The 15,270-nt window shown below is 45.3% G+C and overlaps 1 protein-coding gene across 2 annotated transcripts in view; it reads right to left on the bottom strand.

Annotated features, from left to right (window-relative positions):
- Window positions 1-4,151, bottom strand: part of ift88 (intraflagellar transport 88 homolog) — a 145,060-nt gene extending 140,909 nt beyond the window's left edge. For both annotated transcript variants that reach the window (XM_070892193.1, XM_070892194.1), the window contains exons 1-4: window positions 4,049-4,151; window positions 2,994-3,086; window positions 2,313-2,375; window positions 411-467 (exon numbers count right to left, since the gene is read on the bottom strand). In XM_070892193.1, coding sequence (XP_070748294.1) covers window positions 411-467; window positions 2,313-2,375; window positions 2,994-3,077 — 204 coding nt within the window. In that variant the 5' untranslated portion in view covers window positions 3,078-3,086; window positions 4,049-4,151. The remainder of the gene's footprint in view (window positions 1-410; window positions 468-2,312; window positions 2,376-2,993; window positions 3,087-4,048) is intronic.
- Between the last annotated feature and the right edge of the window lie 11,119 nt (window positions 4,152-15,270).

The following is a 15,270-nucleotide window of genomic DNA, read 5'->3' as shown; positions in this document are numbered from 1 at the left end:
CATCAATGATTACGCTAATGATTACATTGAAACCCTAATTCAGCTATGTCTTCAAGCACAGGCCAGGAAGAAATAAAAATTAGAGGACAAATCACTCTCAGTCCTCCAAACAGCTGGTTACAGTAGCATTAGTACAGGCTTGGGAGCAAGTTACTCACACGTCCTCTTCGGTGAGGTATAGTGCATGGTGTGGGGCAATGTTAGGTGTTGTGGATATATATAAATAAAGAAGACAATGTTTAAGACAGACTTTGCAAAAATATGATATTGTGCATACTGTAGATAAAGTGGACTTCATACAAGGTATAAAGCTCACAGTAATTTAAAAACAACAGCAGTTGGAGCACTAATCAAATTATTTTCAGTGATTATAAACTACTCCACAGTATTGCTTAATATAGTGTACCTACCCCCATATTCCCGAAGGAACGTGCACCTGCTGCAGTATTTGGTATTTTTGCAGTCATCTATAAAATAATTATTAAACACATTTGGTAACCTTAAGCTTCAAAAGTGATTCACATGTTTCACATTGGTAAGAGATCAGTCTTTTTCTAAATCCCATTAACTTTTGTAAAGGAACAGTAAATGCTGATTAGCAGACTCATAGCTGAACAATTCAGATATATAAAAGTACTGAGCTGTTTCAATAATATGATAGGCAGCATACAAATGCAAGTATTTCTTTTTGCCTGTCTAAATTATTAATAACATTTATACTTAGATCCTCTTTACAAAGAGATATACCATGACGTTGTTTTAAATAGCTCACTTAGCTATAGGGGCCGAAATTGCCCTTTTCTATAAGGCCTCTGGCTGCCTGAAAGCAACGGCCACGGGTCAGTGCAGAATGGCCGCTGAACCTCTGCGGAGGGGACACCAATTTTAAAATTGCCCTTTCTCAGGTTTGGAGCGGTGTAGGGGACCGCTCGGCCTGTTTTCTTGGCGCCGCGTGCACGCGCCGACGCCTTCCTGAAATTGCCCCGCGGGAGTGGCGCCGTCGCCAGTCAGTGCCCCCGACAGCTTTGGCTGGCTGTACCCTTTGTGTGGCTTGGCGGCATGGCCGCCCTTAAAGGGGAGGTGGTGCTGTGGGTGACACCATGGGTTTTTTTTGTCAGCTGACTGCCAGGTCGGCCCAACAATTATGACTGCGGGTTCGGCCGGACCACCAACAGGCAGCCTGGCACCCCCTCTTGGGTGCCAGTCCACTGGCCGGGCCGAAGCCCTCCCTGGTGGCCCAGTGTTTGTCACTAAAGTGGTTGCAGAGTTCGCAGCGGCGCTCCCCTTTAACTGATGGGGAGGGACGTTGTGACGTATCAGCGCGATTACGTCATCAGCGCGACGCTGATGACTTCGTGCATCGGCTACTCCGACCCGGCCCCACTTCCGCCCCGCTAGTGACTGTCACTCCGCCCCGATGAAGAGTCCACTCCTGCCCCGTTTTTTAAAAAAAGCACCAACATCTGAATTTCTCCGGATTGTCCGCCCCATGCATTGGGGCTGACGGAACCGTTCGGAAACGGTAGGCGCAACTTGTTTGGGGCAATGGGCAATTTCGGTCCCTAAGGAGGGAAATTGGCAAGCTGTTCCTACAGCCCTATTGCAGGCTACGTCATTGTTTCACCCATAGAAACTTAGGGCATGAAATTGGGTTATGCCCTGTTTGGGGGCGGTAACCGTGTAAGGGCGGCCTGCCTCAGCCGCGAAATTCAGGTTATTGCCCCTCACAGCAAGTGGAGTGCAATATCGCGCTCCCCACTTTCTGTTGGGGCGGTGTCCAGGGCGCTAGGCAGACGGGATCGGCCTAAACGGAGTGCTGGACTGCATGTTGGCAGCCCAGACCATGCGACAGCAGATCAGAACGGGCCAACCAGTGAGTCGGCTAAAGAAAAAAAATGGCAGCGTACAGCGCACCTCCCCTTTAACTTCCACCCCAGGAACGGAGGTCAGCCTGGTTTATGACCTGCGAGGCTGGCGCGGGCATTGCCCGTGGCAGCCTCACAGAGCGCGAGGTAATTTCCACTGTGGGACGGAAAGGGTTTGCCGCGCACAGTGATGATGTCACCGTCGGGAGACGAGGTGCCTCGGGGTGCTACTAGCCCCCCGGCAAACAATTTTGTGCCCCGTTCGCGCACCCCGGATGCGCTAACGGGAGGTGCAGAACAGGCCAATTTCAGCCCCTTAGAAGCTAGCTGCCTCCTTGGACACAGTTAAGCCTGGCCAAAGAATCCAGAATGGGGTCAGGAGCTTGTACTTTGTCAAAGAATTCCATTAACTCTATCTAAGTGCAATTATTCTTGTAATTCACTTACTGGTGGTCTTCTTCCATGGCTAGTCCTCAAAGCTTGCTGAAAAGCTGCATCATTCTCTAGTTCCTACATACAACATAAAGAGGTTATATCATATATTTTTTTTAAACAAAGCAACAGTCTTACCTGGTTATTTCTTACACAACTCTAATTGTGCATGCAATGATTTTGTGTTGTTCTGTATTACATTTTTAAGCAGCTCTTTTTCCTTTAGTATTCACTTTAGAAAAAAATGAAATACTAGTTATTATAAGAATCTGCTTGATTATTGGTGACAAAGATTATTGCAGTAAACGTTTTGGAAAGGATGATAGAAAAATCTTCATATTTGAACATTCTTTGAGCTTGTCACTCAAATATTTACAAACAATGCTTATCCAATATTCATTAAAAGCACAGATAATTATGTACGCACATGACAAATACCTTCTTCATGATCTTACAATGTTTATTAAAAAATGGTATGCTACATTTTGACTATATATACTGTATTTACATTGCCTTTGAATTGCTTTTACAGTATTGGAGCAGTATTCGAGAAAATGTACTTCAATCACAGAATCAGACATTTTATCTATAACTAATCAAAACACAGGTTTATCCCACACAGATCAGACATAAATATTATATAAACTTGTGTTGATAAAATTACTAATCAAAGTACCCATTCTCAAGTAACCATACCTCTGTATCATAAGTTGGGTTGTAGTCATTATATCCCGAGTACAAATCCTCCTCGTCTAGCGCGATCAAGTGCACATGCTCCATTATTTCACTCTACAAAAAACACAACTAAGGTTAAATCTGACATGTTTGTTATGAGCAACATTTTTAAATATATAACCAGTAGATCTCCTATGACGTTAGTTATGATAAATCAAAGGATATGCTGTTTTATAATAGGGGTGTTATTCCATGTAGAGCATGACATTGGGGCCAGAGATTTATGGTGACTAAGTCCAATTTCATTGTTATTAAATGTCAGCCGTGGCTCAGTTGGTAGTACTCTTGTCTCTGAGTCAGAATGTTGTGGGTTCACAATCCCACTCCAGAGATTTGAGCACAAAAATCTAGGCTGGCACTCCAATGCAGTGCTGAGACTCGGAGTGCTGCACTGTCGGAGGTGCCGTCTTTCAGATGAGATGTCTGTTCTCTTCGGTGGATGTAAAAGATCCCATGGCACTATTTCAAAGACGAGCAAGGTAGTTATACCCGGTGTTCTGACCAATTTTTATCCCTCAATCAACATTTTTTTTAAATTATCTGTTCATTATCACATTGCTGTTTGTGGGAGCTTACTGTGCAAATAGCTGCCGTGTTTCCTGCATTATAACAGTGACTACACTTCAAAAGTACTTCCTTGGCTGTAAAGAGCCTTGGGACGTCCTGAGGTTGTGAAAGGCGCTATATAAATGTACGTCTTTCTTTCATCTTTCTTTAAATGGTGTTCTGTGATCCTTACCAATTCTTTGATTAATGCATTAGAAAGCACAGACACATTTCCTTAATACAAAAGCAAAATACTGCGGATGCTGGAATCTGAAATAAAAACAGAGAATGCTGGAAATCTCAGCGGGTTCTGTCGACCCAAAACGTTAACTCTGTTTTTCTCTCCATAGATGCTGCCTTCTCTGTTTTTATTATCCTCGGTAACCTTACTGCCTACTTGCAGTGCGAACCTTTGCCTGTAAAACTGAAGCAATCGAGAATGAGTGATATAAATTATTCACTGTAAATACCTCTCAAACCGCTCGTGCCCTCCGACAAAAAAAAACAAGTAAATTCAGCCAAATCCAAATGTTTTCAGTCAAACGGCCGCAATCCGACAACAATCGGCTCGCTTCCTTCCCACAATACAAAGCACCGGAGAGTCGACCGGCAAAACGAACAAGCTGATTGGACGAGGCTAACGCGCATGAATGGAAGGACAGATGTGATTGGCCGCCGACAGCGCCGATGCTGGTGAGCGCGCCGTTGCTGTGAGACCGGCGTGTAAACGAACTTTTGCCAGATCTGACGAAGGGTCATCGATCCTGAAACATTTCGTTAACTCTGTTTCTCTCCACAGAGGCTGCCTGGCCCCCTGAGATTTCCAGCATTTCCTGTTTTGATATGAGTAAACGAACTGATTGCCTGCTGAAGGCCGGAGGCAGTGACAGTAATTACACCTGTGGAAATGCCAGAGAAGCCTGAGTCTGATGTACTGGAAGTATGCAGTATTTACCGTGCATCTAGTTACCATAAACAAATCCTATAAGGATATGCCCCAGGCATTATAGTGGGGATTGAGAATGGAGGGATTTGATCAAATGCTTTCTATTCTGGAGTGGATCTCATGACAAGATGAAGAATCCCCAAGTTGTAATGCAGTCTGCTAGACACATCACACTGTCTAAAAATAGGACTCTGTCCAGCTCTCCCAGATTTTAGAATGATCCAAGACACCTGCAGCATCATATGCAGTAATGGATCTGGAAGGTAGACCTTAGAGCAGCATCAGTGCCTCCTATTGGAAGGACTGGGAAATAAGTATAACGGTAAGTGTATAGTTAAAAATAATTCTCAAGCACTATCTCAGATGTGGCAGAATTGAGATTTCCAGGTATATCAAAATCGTGACAAATAAATCGAGCACATAATGTAACAATGAGGAGGGAAGTAAGTGTTTTTGAACATTAAAAAGTTGATTAAATAAATTAAAGGTAATCAAAGTTTCCAGCAAGCTCCAATAAAGCATCAGGAACTCTTAATGCCTCCTCGCCGACAGGCTAGAGAAACCCAATAACTGGTACCGAACTGAAGTTTTCCCACAGCTTCTGCATCAACTATCTAAATACCTCTCACAATAAGGAGTGCCCTGTTAACAAACTTCAGTTGACAAAATACCCTTTCTCTAATGCAGTAATAATGCTTCCCTTCTCCATTGGCAGCACTTAGTTTGTGCTACTGAACTATCAGGCCATTGCCACCACCAATCATCACTTGCTAACAGCTACAAGTCAGAATGTTGGACCACAACAACAAGAACACATTTATATAGCGCCTTTAATTCAGTAAAATGTTCCAAGGCACTTTACAGGAGAGTTATAAAACAAAATTTGACACCATGTCCCATAAGTAGACCCTCAACCCTCCCTTCTTCTCCCCTTCCCCAACCCCTCCCCTCTATTCTCTCCTTCCCATCCCCTCTTCTCCCCTTCCTCTCGTCTCTGCTTCCCCAACCCTTTCCCCTCCCCTTCAGCTCTTCCCTCTACCTCTTCCCCTCTCCATCTTTCTCTCCCTCCTTTTTTACCAACCCCCTCTCCTCCCCAGCCTAGTTATCTCCATCTCCTCTAACACTGCTTGACCTGAATACCAGGTCAAGCAGTGTTATGTCCCCATTGGTCTCAAGTCCCTATTGGTCTCAAGTCCCCATATGCAACACCATAATAATTGTCCTTCCAACTCTACTCTCTTTATCAATATCTTATTAAAAATCTTACCTCTGTGCACCCAGGTCCAATTTATAATCCTATAATCCTGCTTCATTTGAAGACTACACTTGGTTTTGACTCCCCCTGTGCAATACCGTGGGTGATTGATGAATTATTTAATAAAGTTGTTGAATTCCATTGAGACTCAACACACATTACTTAATTAATTTGCTGCATTCCATTGACTCCGCAACCTGAAACCTGAAGATTGAGAGGGGTAAGGAGAGAATCAAGCAGCCGTAAAAGGGTAAACTGGGCAGTCAGGGGAGAAACTAGCAGGCCATGGCCTGAGGCCTGGGAATAACCCAGCAACTGACCTGGAGAGCAGTAGAGGCCAAGAACAGACTGTGGATACAGTCAACAGGCAGAGCGGCATTTAAGGAGTGGGAACAGAGGCAGCGTGGGGCCCTTAGCAGGAGCTGTGCTATTGGACTGTAACAGTGGGGACCAGGTAGAACACGGTCATGAGTGGGAGCTGCACTACTGGGGTGAAAACCGAGGAGGCGAAGGTGTGTTGAGCATGGCCATGTTACTCAGGTGAAAGAGCTGGGGGAGGCAAAGGAAAACCTCTAATAATAATAACTTTTATTTATATAGCCCCTTGTAAGGAATGTAATGACTCAAAAGACTTGTTACTGTAAACTGCCTCAAGTGTAAACCTGATCCAACTTTATTCGTGCCCAAAGTAACCTGCGTGACATGGTACCCACGCTTATATACCAGTGACCGCGCACGCGCACGCGCACGTACAGCCCGATGACCTTTGACAGTGGCGCCCCCTGGTGTCTGGTGACCCCAGGCATAAATACATAACAACATCCCCTTTCAAGATCTTAATATCAATCTTTTTACAAATTAAGATGGTCTGGGACTTTCCACTCACGAGTTGATCATCTCAGTTCAACTTCAGTTCTAGGCGAGTGTTCTGAGTCAGTTGTGACTGAAGGCTGAGTAACCGATTTGATGGGATTGGTAATGACCACATCAGATACTGGAGGTCCAGTTTCAATAATGACAGCAAAGTCCTCTGATGAATGAACAATGGTTGGTTGGTCACTGACTGCATCTTCCTCAAGCGGTCCCAGTTCACCCGTGTGCCGCAGTTTTATCTGATCAACATGTTTCCTGCATGTTTGCCCATTCTTGAGCTCGACAATAAACACTCTGTTACCCTCCTTGGCTGTAACAGTACCGGCGATCCACTTTGGACCTTGACCATAGTTCAATGCATAAACCGGATCGTTGTCAGAGATGTCACGTGACACAGTAGCACCATCATGATACCTTTGCTGACTTTGACGTCTGTTTTCAACACGATCATTCAGATCAGGATGAACAAGAGAGAGCTTGGTCTTGAGACTTCTCTTCATCAGTAGTTCAGCAGGGGAGACCCCAGTAAGTGTATGAGATCTGGTCCTGTAACTGAGCAGTATACAGGACAAGCGAGTCTGCAGTGAACTCTGAGTTACACGTTTCATACTCTGCTTGATCGTTTGAACAGCACGCTCTGCTTGACCATTAGAAGCAGGTTTGAATGGAGCTGACCTCACATGTTTAATACCATTGAGTTTCATGAACTCTTGAAACTCCAGACTTGTGAAGCATGATCCGTTGTCACTCACAACAATGTCAGGCAAACCATGAGTAGCAAACATGACATGAAGGTCCTCAATAGTAGCTGTAGACATACTGGATGACATAATAATACACTCTATCTACTTTGAATATGCATCTACCACAACAAAAAACATCTTTCCCAAAATCGATGTGGATCCTCGACCATGGTTTAGATGGCCACGACCAAAGACTCAGCGGAGATTCCGCTGGTACTTAGCTGCATGCAAGTATTGCACTGATGCCCACATGATTCCAGATCAGAGTCAATTCCAGGCCACCATACATGAGCCCGAACAATGGCTTTCATCATGGCAATACCAGGATGGGTGCTATGTAATTTACGTACAAATTTTTCTCTGCCTTTCTTAGGCATAACAACACGATTACCCCACAGTAAACAATCTGACTGAATGGACAGTTCATCTTTGTGATGGTTGTAAGGTTTGGTCTCATCACACATTTCCATAGGTATTGCAGACCAATCACCACTGAGGACACAACGTTTCACAACCGATAAAATAGGGTCATGGCTGGTGCAGATCCTAACTTGTTGAGCAGTGACAGGTGTTCCTTCACTCTCAAAAGCATCTATTACTAACAATAGATTTGCAGGTTGAGGTCTCTCCACCTCAGGTGTGGGCAACGGCGGACGACTCAGTGCATCGGCATAATTCTCAGTGCCAAGTCTATGACGAATAACATAATCATAGGCAGACAATGTCAACGCCCACCTCTGGATACGGGACGCTGCATTGGTAAAGCATAAATACATAACACGCCTTTAACGTAGTATAACGTCCCAAAGCGCTTCACAACAGTGTTATAAGACAAAACAGATAAATTTGACACCGAGCCACAAAACAAGAAATTAAAGCAGATGACCAAAAGCTTGTTTAAAGAGTAGGTTTTAAGGAGCGTCTTAAAGGAGGAGAGAGAGGTAGAGAGGCGGAGCTGTTTAAGGAGGGAGTTCCAGAGCTTAGGGCCCAAACAGCTGAAGGCACTGCCACCGATGGTTTGAGCAGTTATAATGAGGGAAGTTAAAGAGGCCAGAATTTGAGGAGCGCAGACATCTTGTGAGATTGTGAGACTGAAAAAGATTACAGAGATAGGGAGGAGCGAGGCCATGGAGGGATTTGTCAACAAGGATGAGAATTTTGAAATCGAGGCACTGTTTAACCGGGAGCCAATGTAGGTCAGAAAGCAAGAGGTGATGGGTGATCGTGACTTGGTGTGAGTTGGTACACGGGCTGCTGAGTTTTGGATGATCTCAAGTTTACGTAGTGTAGAATGTGGGAGACCAGCCAGGAGTGAGTTGGAGTTGTCAAATCTAGTGGTAACAAAGGCATGAATGAGGGTTTCAGCAGCAGAAGAGTTGAGGCAGGGGCAAAGGTGGATAATGTTACGGAGGTGGAAAAAGGCGGTTTTAGTTATGTCACGGATATGTGGCTGGAAACTCATTTCAGGGTCAAATATGACACCTAGGTTGCGAACAGTCTTGTTCACCCTCAGATTGATGCTAGGGAGAGGAATGGAGTCAGTGGTTAGGAAACGCAGTTTGTGGCGGGTGTTATATATGTGGACTTGTATTTACTCTGTACAGCCACCAGAGGGCTCTTCCACTGGAGTCCCAAGGGATCCCATAATCCCTTGGGAGCACAGGTATTTAAGCAGGCTTCACAGGTTAGAGAGGCACTCTGGAGACCTGCAATAAAAGACTACGGTCTCACTTTACTTTGAGCTCACAGTGTTCAGTCTGACTCTTTCTCCATACACAACAACTGGCAATGAGATACATATAGTGAACCCAAAGATGCAGAGAACAGTGGGCATCCTGGAGAAATTTTCAGAGGGAGATGATTGGGAAACCTTTGTGGAGCAACTCAACCAATACTTCGTGGCCAACGAGCTAGATGGGGAAGAGAGCCAAACGAAGGACGCTCCTCCTCACCGTCTGTGGGGCACCAACGTATGGCCTCATGAAGAATCTGCTCACTCCAGCGAAACCCACTGAGAAATCGTACGACGATTTGTGCACACTGGTCCGAGAGCATTTGAACCCAAGGAAAGCGTTCTGATGGCGAGGTACCGGTTCTACACCTACAAAAGGTCTGAAGGCCAGGAAGTGGCGAGTTATGTCACCGAGCTAAGACGCCTTGCAGGACATTGCGAATTTGAAGGACATTTGGAGCACATGCTCCGAGACATTTTCGTACTTGGCATTTGCCACAAAACCATACTTCGCAAACTTTTGACTGTAGAGACCCCAACCTTGAATAAGGCCATAGCGATAGCCCAGGCGTTCATTGCCACCAGTGACAATATGAAGCAAATCTCTCAGCACAGAAGTGCTGCTACAAGTACTGTGAACAAAGTGATGTTGTTTTCGAATCGTAACGTACAGGGCAGGTCACACATACCTGCAGCTGCACGTCCACAGATGACTCAGAGTCCACTATCAAGGGTGATGAATGCAAGGCCATTAACACCTTGTTGGCGCTGCAGGGGTGATCATCGTTTCCATTCATGGCGATTCAAAGAGTACGTTTGCAAGGGCTGTGGAACAATGGGACACCTCCAACGAGTGTGCAGGCTAGCTGCAAAGCCTGTTAAACCTGCAAACCATCATATTGCAGAGGAGGACAGATCCATGGAGGATCACGACGAACCAGAGCCTCAGATAGAGGAGGCAGAGGTACATGGGGTGCACACATTCACCATGAATTGTCCCCCGATAATGCTGAATGTTGAACTAAATGGACTCCCGGTGTCAATGGAGCTGGACACGGGCGCGAGCCAGTCCATCATGGGCAAAAAGACTTTTGAAAGGTTGTGGTGCAACAAGGCCTCAAGGCCAGTCTTAACTCCAGTTCACACGAAACTAAAAACTTACACTAAAGAACTGACTCCTGTAATCGGCAGTGCTACCGGAATGGTCTCCTACAATGGAGCAGTGCACAAGCTACCACTCTGGGTGGTACCGGGCGATGGTCCCACGCTGCTCAGCAGGAGCTGGCTGGGAAAGATACGCTGGAACTGGAACAGCGTCCAAGCGCTATCGCCCGCTGACGACACTTCGTGTGCCCAGGTCTTAAACAAATTTCCTTCGCTGTTCGAACCAGGCATCGGGAAATTCCAAGGAGCAAAAGTGCAGACCCACCTAATTCCAGGGGCACGATCCATCCATCACAAGGCGAGAGCAGTACCGTACATGATGAGAGAAAGGGTAGAGATCGAGCTAGACCGGCTGCAAAGAGAAGGCATCATTTCACCGATCGAGTTCAGCGAGTGGGCCAGTCCTATTGTCCAGTCCTCAAGGGAGACGGCACCATCAGAATCTGTGGTGATTACAAAGTAGCTATCAATCGTTTCTCCCTGCAGGACCAATACCCACTACCAAAGGCCGACGACCTCTTTGCAACGCTGGCGGGAGGAAAGACGTTCACGAAGCTGCATCTGACTTCAGCCGACATGACGCAGGAACTGGAGGAATCATCGAAGGCCCTCACCTGCATCAACATGCACAAAGGTTTTTTGTTTATAACAGATGCCCGTTTGGAATCCGATCAGCGGCGGCGATATTCCAGAGAAACATGGAAAGTTTACTGAAGTCGGTCCTGCACACTGTGGTCTCGGTCACGGTCGGAACACAGTCGAGCACCTGCAGAACCTGGAGGAGGTTCTTAGTCGACTCAACCTCATGGGGCTCAGGTTAAAACGCACAAAGTGCGATTTCCTGGCGCCTGAAGTGGAGTTCTTGGAAAAGAGGATCGCGGCAGACGGCATCAGGCCCACCAACGCGAAGACGGAGTCAATCGAGAACACACCGAGGCCATAGAACGTGACGGAGCTGCAGTCGTTTCTGGGACTCTTGAACTACTTTGGTAACTTCTTACTGGGTCTCAGCAGACTGCTAGAACCACTTCATGTCTTACTACGAAAAGAGGGTGAATGGGTTTGGGGCAAAAGTCAAGAAAATGCCTTTGTAAAAGCGAGAAAATTGTTATGCTCAAACAAATTGCTTATGTTGTATGATCCCTGTAAGCATTTGGTACTAGCATGTGATGCGTCGTCATATGGCGTCGGGTGTGTATTGCAACAAGCTAATGATTTCGGGAAACTGCAACCAGCTGCTTATGCATCCAGGAGTCTGTCTAAGGCTGAGAGAGCCTACAACATGATTGAAAAAGAAGCGTTAGCTTGTGTCTATAGGGTAAAGAAAATGCATCAATACCTGTTTGGAAGCTAAAATTCGAATTGGAAACTGACCATATCCCTATTTTCCGAGAGTAAAGGGATAAATACCAACGCATCGGCTTGTATCCAGAGATGGGCGCTCACGTTGTCCGCATACAACTGCGCCATCCGCCACAGGCCAGGCACAGAAAACTGCGCCGATGCTCTCAGTAGGCTGCCATTGCCCACCACAGGGGTGGAAATGGCACAGCCCGCAGATCTAGCCATGATTATGGAAGCATTTGAGAGTGAGCAATCACCCGTCACTGCTCGGCAAATCAAAACCTGGACAAGCCAGGATCCCTTTTTATCTCTAGTCAAAAGCTGTGTGCTTCACGGGAGCTGGTTCAGTGTCCCACTGGAAATGGAGGAAGAGATAAAGCCGTTCCAGCGGTGCAAAGATGAAATGTCTATACAGGCAGACTGCCTTCTGTGGGGCAATCGAGTAGTGGTCCCCAAGAAGGGCAGAGACACCTTCATCAATGACTCCACAATACCCATCCAGACATGGTAATGATGAAAGTGATAGCCAGATCCCGCATGTGGTGGCCCGGTATCGATGCGGACTTAGAGTCCTGCGTTCACATATGTAATACATGCTTGCAGTTAAGCAATGTACCCAGGGAGGCGCTGCTAAGTTTATGGTCTTGGCCCTCCAAACTGTGGTCTAGGGTACACGTCGACTATGCAGGCCCGTTTTTGGGTAAAATGTTCCTTGTGGTTGTAGACGCGTACACCAAGTGGATTGAATGTGAGATAATGTCGGCTACCACGTCCGCTGCCACTACTGAAAGCCTGCGGGCCATGTTTGTCACTCACGGCTTACCCGATGCCCTGGTGAGCGACAACGGGCCATGTTTTACCAGTGCTGAGTTCAAAGAATTCATGACCCGTAACGAGATCAAATATGTCACATCTGCTCCGTTTAAACCAGTGTCCAATGGTCAAGCAAAGAGAGCAATGCAAACCATCAAGCAAGGCTTGAAGAGGGTAACTGAAGGCTCACTGCAGACTCGCCTATCCCGAATCCTGCTTAGCTATTGCACGAGACCCCACTCACTCACTGGGATTCCATCTGCTGAACTGCTCATGAAAAGAGCACTTAAGACAAGGCTCTCGTTAGTTCACCCTGATCTACATGAACAGGTAGAGAGCAGGCGGCTTCAACAAAGTGCATACCATGATAGCGCAAATGTGTCACGCGAGATTGAAATCAATGATCCTGTATTTGTACTGAATTATGGTCAAGATCACAAGTGGCTTCCCGGCACTGTCGTGGCCAAAGAGGGGAGCAGGGTGTTTCGGAACAAATTTTCAAATGGACTCATTCACCGGAAACACTTGGACCAAATCAAACTCAGATTCACGGACTATCCTGAACAACCCACCTTGGACCCTACCTTTTTTGATCCCCCAACATACACACCAATGGCAACCGGCACCACGGTTGACCATGAAGCAGAACCCATCATCCACAGCAGCCCAACAGGACCCAACATACCAGGCAGCCCAGCAAGGCCAGCTGCACAGCAGCCCAGCGAGGGCCCAACAAATGATTCAACAACACCAGCTTTCACACCGAGACGATCAACCAGGGCAAGAAGGGCCCCAGATCGACTCACATTGTAAATAGTTACACTATTGACTTTGGTGGGGTGTGTTGTTATATATGTGGACTTGTATTTACTATGTACAGCCACCAGAGGGCTCTTCCCCTGGAGTCCCAAGGGATCCCATAATCCCTTGAGAGCACAGGTATTTAAGGAGGCTTCACAGGTTGGAGAGGCACTCTGGAGACCTGCAATAAAAGACTACGGTCACATTTTACTTTGAGCTCACAGTGTTCAGTCTGACTCTTTCTCCATACACAACAGCGGGGACCAAAGATAATGGCTTCGGTCGTCCCAATATTTAATTAGAGAAAATTTCTGCTCATCCAGTACTGGATGTCGGACAAGCAATTACAAATTATACAGATACAAAAAAAATCCCAGATACAAATTACCTTATGGATACAGATCCAGGTTGAGCACTAGTAGAGTTAGCAGAAGTGTTGCATCTTTTATTGTGAGTTAAAAATTCTGTAAAAATAGTGAAAACTGCTGTATTGTCTTTGTTTATCTGTTATTTTAATAAACCCATTCCATAGATTATAGCTTAAGCCACAGTCTAATAGTGTCTATTCTCCCACTTTCTGAAGAATAGGAGATCACAAGAGGGCTCACGGTATATCTAACAAGCTAAATGCAGTAACAAATGTTTCTGTTCAACTCCTCGGATAGCTGACTAGATACTGGTACTAGATACTGATATTGGTTGTATAATGGTATATTGTAGGAAGTGAGGGCTCACAGAAGTGCTCTTTGTCACTGAGCACGAGGAGTAAAGCACAAGGAGTATCTGATTAAATTCCCTGAAACATTAACATCCTTAAAAGACCTCAATTCTTTTTTAACTCTCTTGCTATTATAATAATAATGCATTTGGGTTCTATAACTATGCTCATTTTTAGTTCACCTTTATTCTCAGTGGTTACCTTCACATTTCTCCCTGTAGGGCTTGTAGAGATTATTTTTCTTGCTGACTTCTCTTTGTATTGTATTATTAATCCATTTAGTGCATACTTTAAATTCTGCATTTATTAGTCCATGGTATCTTCGAGCCCTATATTCCGAGTGAAATGTCCTTAAGGGTAATCTATTTATCCTCAACTGACGTTTTCTTGAGCACTATCCCCAATTAATTTGTTTGTCAATTTGCTCTTTATAAGCTATATATCTGAGTAAAAACTGTTAAATCTCTAACTTCTTCCAGCTCTGACAAAAAGTCATCGACCTGAAACGTTATCTCTGTTTTTCTCTCTCTCCACAGATGCTGCCTGACCTGCTGAGTATTTCCAGCATTTTCTGTTTTTATTATTAATCTACTGTATTTGTTTACAGCAGATCATAGAATCATGTAATGGTTACAGCACGGAAGAAGGCCATTTGATCTGTCGAGCCCATGCCGACTTTCAGTTAGTCTTACTTGTGAATGTTTAAAAATGTATAGAGACATTGAAGTTGAGAACGTGGGAATTGTATAGGGACAGTATAAGGTAACAAAGAATTCATGGAGGAATAGCCATGACATCTCAGACTCGAGACTGCGAAATGTTACAACACTAACACATATTGAAACAAAACCCACAGCTTGTAGAAAAACCTCAAGGTCTGATTAAATCATGTTATTAACCTGAAACATTGACAGAAGGTCTTTGTTTAAAATCAGACCATGCTTGGGTCGGCTTATGAGTGGACAAAGGGAAGGAGGGATCAAAAGAGATGGGCTGAGCTGGGATGTCACTCTGGCCCTATCTTGTTATCTTTTGCCGAAAATGTATAACCATCGTCCCTTTACAATGTAACGTCACTTTGTCCGTAGGAAGTGGGTGCGTTCGAACAGACTTGCATTCCTTCTGTCTGATAAAGTCCCCGATCGGGATTTGCTTTTTAAATAAAAGCTTGCTTTGTTTAAAGCACAAACGGTATTCGACTCAGTAATTTTGCTGAACCAGATTGAGATAAAAGAATCCAGAAATCAACATTTGGTGTCAGAAGTGGGATCTCAACGGACGACTGCCGAAAACTTGCGAATTA

Source organism: Pristiophorus japonicus, chromosome 10, assembly GCF_044704955.1.
Source record: "Pristiophorus japonicus isolate sPriJap1 chromosome 10, sPriJap1.hap1, whole genome shotgun sequence".
Taxonomy (NCBI): Eukaryota; Metazoa; Chordata; class Chondrichthyes; family Pristiophoridae; genus Pristiophorus; species Pristiophorus japonicus.
The sequence above is the reverse complement of the archived record's forward strand: the minus strand, read 5'-3'. Positions and strand labels throughout refer to the sequence as shown.